General features: G+C 34.8%; 1 protein-coding gene across 1 annotated transcript; it reads left to right on the top strand.

Annotated features, from left to right (window-relative positions):
• The first annotated feature begins 4,593 nt into the window (after positions 1-4,593).
• Positions 4,594-5,345, top strand: LOC131657239 (nodulin-3-like). The gene is made up of 2 exons (XM_058926700.1): positions 4,594-4,820; positions 5,046-5,345. Exons 1-2 carry the CDS (start codon positions 4,745-4,747, stop codon positions 5,171-5,173), a joined length of 204 nt encoding a protein of 67 aa, XP_058782683.1. The 5' UTR covers positions 4,594-4,744; the 3' UTR covers positions 5,174-5,345.
• The last annotated feature ends 303 nt before the right edge of the window (positions 5,346-5,648 follow it).

Raw genomic sequence — 5,648 nt, 5'->3', positions numbered from 1 at the left:
TTCGTCATCTGAAGCATCTGTTTGAGGAACTTTTCGCTTCGAAGACGCTGGAGGTTTCGAGCTCTGAAATACATATTAAAACCAAGTGAGTAATATTCATTAAATTTCAAAAGCTAAAATATAAGGTATCCATGTACCGTGGGTTTCTTGTCAGTGGTGACAGAATCACTCCCACTCGCCTTGGTATTCCTCGAAGTTCCAGAACCCTTTTGTACAGGGGCTTCCTTGATTTGTCTCTTTCGAGTAACAGCTGTGAACAAAATATAAATTAGTATTTCAATGAAAAAGGAAAAGTTAATCGAAAGATTGTCTAAACCCCAACCTTTGGGTATTGGAGTCAAGACGCGAACGTGCTCAAGACCTATACGAAGATGTCCTTTGAAAGTATCCAAGGTATGCTTAGTCGGGACCACTCGTTCAACGCGTTTTTTAGATTCTTCCTGAAGAATTTTTATGAGATTCCCACACACAAACCAGTCTGGAAAAGGAGGGCTTAAGGCCACCCCAAAATCAGCACTAGGAAGTGGAGGAAATTTTGGAGGATGAAGTTCGAAAGCCACTTTATAACGTGGTTCAGGTCGAACAGACGTAGGCCATTTCAACTTATCCAGTTTAGCAGAAAACTTTTCACGTAAAGTGACCGCAGCTTCACGAACGGTCCGACTAAGGTCATCAGGCCTGTAGATAGTTTCAAAGAATTTTTGAAATGCTTGGATTTCTTTAATATTAGTCGAAGTACCTTTATGGAAATTCTCCTGCACATCAGCAAAAGCTTCAGTTAGTTCCCGAGTAAGGTTTTCAGCATCGAAGATTTGCGTAGAATAATATTCTGTCCACCATTGATGAAAATCTATGGTAGAGTAAAAAGCAGGTTCGAAAGAAACGGGAGACAAAGTGGTGATGCCAACATATTTGGAGATTTTTTACTCATATTCATCTTCTGCCAGATGCGAAGTGTGTAGACATATGTGATTCCTTTTGTCATACAAGCACTTTGGTTTAAGTTGAACCAACCCAAATTGTCTCGAAACCAGATTTGGTTGATAACAAAGGAGGCAGCAGTGACTTTTGGAAGATCGAAGTCGGTGATATAACAACTTTGTGTGAGGAAGGCTTCCCAGATAGCCATGGATTCAGCTTGTTGATCAGTAGAAGTTGCTGGAAATTCTCGAGTAAACCATTCGGGACCCACCTTACGTTGTATGAATGGAGCCATCGAGGGAGTGAATTGATAACGTTTGGCAAACATCATTATGTATGCCAGGAAGGTTTCACGAAGTTTGCCAGTTTCTTCCTTTGGATTTAGGTAAGCTAATCTGGTTCCTTCTACTGTTCGATTCTTTATAGCTGCACTTTCTTCATCCACAACACCTTTATATGGGAGGTGAGCCTCAAAAGTGGCATTAAGCCATAGTTGCAACAACCAGAAAGGACCAGCAAAAAGAAGAGATCCTGTTTTGTAGTTCTTAACAAGGTCTGTTGCTTCACCAAGATTTTCATAGAGAAATCCTAGAATTAACTGGCTTAGGTTTAACTTTTTCCCAGCATTTAGCTGGTTAGCCATGCAAAGGTATCTCTTTGCTACTTGTATGGACCTAGAGCAAAAGATGCATCTCGAAAGCCAGAGTGCTAGAAATGCTATATGTTCTTCATCTGAGACGTCTGGGTTCGTTTCGTTGTGGTATTGTTGAATGAAGGCAGTATAGGTGATTCTTGCTTCATTAAAATTGATGGTGTCAGTATCCATGAAATTGGGGTCGAAGGTTTCCCTAGTTGGTCGAAGCCCTGTAATGGCAGCTACATCGAAGAGGGTAGGGGTAACCATTCCACATGGAAGGTGGAAAGTATTATGAGAAGCATCCTAGAAATAAACTGACGCTACTAACATGGTTTGGTTATATTCTAGGCCTGTTTTGGATAACTGGATTAGGTCATAAATCCCTAATTGTTTCTAGAAAGAAGCCTTTTTTTCCACCTTTGCTAGCCAAGAGTAATACAGTTCAGGATCTTTTGCTAAAGGGATTGACCTAAAGACTTTCACAAAGTTGGTTACATAGTTTAACCTAATTTTCTCCAAAACCAAAGAAGTTTCAGTTGAGGTTTCTGTTGTGTTATCAGGATCAGCTAAGACTGGACGACCTTCTTCATCTATCTTAATTTTGCTAACTAAAGGTCTAGTCTTATAATAAGCAGGGAAGAATTTACTCAAAGAGGGGTTGTTTCCTCCTGGTAAAGGACCCATGAAAGCATGAGTTTTTTCAGAAAGTTCAAAAGGGATGATTACCTGAGAAGCGTAGATAGCGCGCGCCTCTACGTCATTTGGGTCTGGAATATGTGCTTGATTCTTTATCCGTGTAGGGTTTTGAAGTTTCTGAATGGGTTGAAGAGCATTTGAAGAAGACGCCATGAGTGAATTTGATTTGAGGAATAGGTTAAACGACGCCAAAGAGAATTTTTCTTTTCTGTGTTGAGGGTAAAGAAAATAGAAGTGGAAGTTATGCGAGGGTAGAAGTTCAAGTATTTAAAGGTTTAACGGAAACCCTTTCAAATCTTTTGGGAAAAAGTCAAAAGACACGCGGCAGGCGTTGATTTAATCCATCGGCGGTCGAATAATTATTAGCGTTATTCCTAGTATATAGGAGTAATGATGATGAAGTAATGCCAGAACGTGGGAATGTAAGTTCTGAGAAGACATCTTTGAAAATGACAAGACGTTTTGAAAGTGGAGTCATGAATGATTATGACGTTAGTCAGTTGTCTTGAAACTCTAAGAAGTGGGTAAAACGAAATCTCATCATGACGAGAAACGCCTATTTCTCTTGTTTTCGAAACAGGCATTTATTGGGGGCAATTTGTTAGCTGAAGATTTTGTTTAGAAAGAATATCCTTTGAAGAGTTACAATTCGAAGGAAGATGGTTACTGATGACCATTTCTGAGTTTAAAAATGGCTACTGATGGCCATGTTTCGAGAATGTTTGTTTGAGTTGGAGTAAAGATGGTTAGAATTGGAGCTAATTCGAAGAAGATTATCTTTAAAGACTTAAACATTTTTTGCGAAATACGTAAAGTACTGAAGCTTGGCGTGTTTTCGTGGCATTCTCAATTCTGATCACGCTGTCACGCGTCGAAAGAGGATTCAGGCGGGAGGATTTGAATTTCGAAGTAGTTTGTGTAACTGCACAAAGACAGATGGCATCCCAGGGATTCTTTGGGCAACGTGGCATCAGATTAGTGTAGGACCGTTAGGGTCGAATTTAGTATAAATAAGGGTCTTAATGTTAGGATTCCGTGTGTTCATTTTGTACAAATCACTCACAAACCACTCAAGTATCAAGTGTTTAGAGAACGAGTTTGCTGAGAAATGTACATATGACACCAACACCAGTTTAATACATTTGTATTTTTCTTTATTCAAGCATCTTTTCATTAGTACTGCTTTCATTTACTTCCTGTTATTTACATTCCTGCACTTCTTTATTTCGTCTAACTTTCATTTTGAAGCACTTTATATTTCTAAATTTTACATTCTTGCACGTTACATTCCTGCACTTTACATTTCTGCAGTTTATACGCTTTTATTTATATTTCTTTGTCGAAAGACATACTTATGTGTATAACAAGTGTTGTTTTTAAGTAAACATTCACATGATCATATCATAAACAAGTTTTCTCGAAGCCAGAACAAACAAGCATGAATCAAATCATATCGAAAGACAATTGTTTGACTATGTCCTAGGATCAATCTAGTCGATCCTGGGAGTAACCAAAGTATACTTTATAGTTTGGAGGACTAGCGGTTGTTTACCGCAAATCACCGTAAACACACTGGCGACACCGGATCTGGCCCCGGGTCCGAGGGCGTCAGCGTAGAGGCGCTAGTGGCGGCTTGTAGGTAGAACTTGAGCAGTTAGGCATGATGCATCAGATCAATCGGCTTATTCACGATGTTAATGAGGATACGCCGGTGGCGATCCGGCGGTCTCCCTTCGGCCGGCATGAAATGATCGTTGCTCTTGTTTTTTGTTTGAGAGTTTGAATTCGAAATAAGATAACATTTTGTAAAGTGTTGCAGAATGAAATCAGGCAATACTTGAAATATGTTGGTATAGGCGAATCATTACACCTTTTGATAAAAGTATTGTTTCATCAAGAGTCGTTACCTTGTGAAACAATACTAATCTAGCCTGTAAATACTTCATTTCGGATTCAAAAAATTGCAGCACAAAACACATATTCTCTAGAATAAATTTCAGACACTCTTTGCTACATTCGAGTTTTCATCTATTTTGTGCAAATTCAAGAAGTTTCAATTATTTTGGATATTCGTGCATCAAAACTCTAAAACATTCGAGAGTGTTTAAAAAACTATTAAAAAAATATTTCTGTCAGAATTTAAATCTAATTAATTCAATTTCGAAGCATTACATAACGATTCATCGAGATAATTATAACATAATGAATCAATTTTCTAAAAAAGAAACCGACATGCCCTTTTTTCATCACCAAAGGATGTAAAATTACTTTTTAAAGTATCTAAACGATTATGAAGTATTTGTATGTTACACCCTTTACTAAATATGCTTAAGAGACACTCATTAAACGTGCAAAAGGGACAATTAAAATATAATATGCACTTTATTGCTAAAAATATTTAATTGTGTTAAGCATTACATTAGATTTACACTCTATAAATGGATCATATCTCATTTTACTTGAAAACAAGAAAGAAAGAAGAAAAAAAATATGGCCAAGACTCTCAAATTTCTTTATGCAATAATTGTATTGTTTTCTCTATTCCTTCTTTCGATGGAGGATATTGGTAAATCAATTTTGCCTTTTATTATTTCTTTTTTATTTTATATATATATATATATATATATATATATATATATATATATATATATATATATATATATATATATATATATATATATATATATATATATATATATATATATATATATATATATATATATATATATATATATATATATAAAAATTTTAAGTGTTTAACTAATATTTTTTATTTTATTTTTCACTATAGCTGGTCGTCCATGTGAAACTGATGAAGATTGTCCATTCTCAATGATTACTCCTAACATGCTGAGAATCATTTTTAAGTGCGTTAAAAAAGTATGTACAAAGTTTCAAGAGGTTCCTCTAATACCATAATTACAATGAATAATCTTCATTTTGAAATATCAAAAAATATGCATAATATATTTATGATGAATAATTGTAATTTATATATTTATATCGTTTGTAATTTCATGTACCTTCAAATTATGGCTTTGTTCTCTAAAATTTTGATAATCAAATAAAAAAGGCAATAAAATTATTAGAATGTTTTCATTTTCTTTTAAATTTGGATGTATATTGTGACTTCCAAATTTTCCATATCATAATGAATTTGTGTTATATAATTAGAATATTAATTTAAACCATCATTTTATTTTGAATCCTATTATTTTAAAATATTGTTTTATTTTGAGTTATATTTTATTTTAGTCTTTTAGGAAAATTACTATAGTTTTATTAAGATTTGGTTTAGTATTGAATTAGATAGTGTCACATTTTATGATATTCGTACTTGAGAGAAAAAAAATTAAAATAAAATAAAAACACTGATGAACTATGTCCTAACGAA

The sequence above is a fragment of the Vicia villosa genome, linkage group LG3, assembly GCF_029867415.1.
Source record: "Vicia villosa cultivar HV-30 ecotype Madison, WI linkage group LG3, Vvil1.0, whole genome shotgun sequence".
Taxonomy (NCBI): domain Eukaryota; kingdom Viridiplantae; phylum Streptophyta; class Magnoliopsida; order Fabales; family Fabaceae; genus Vicia; species Vicia villosa.
This window is presented reverse-complemented; position numbering and strand designations above follow the sequence as displayed.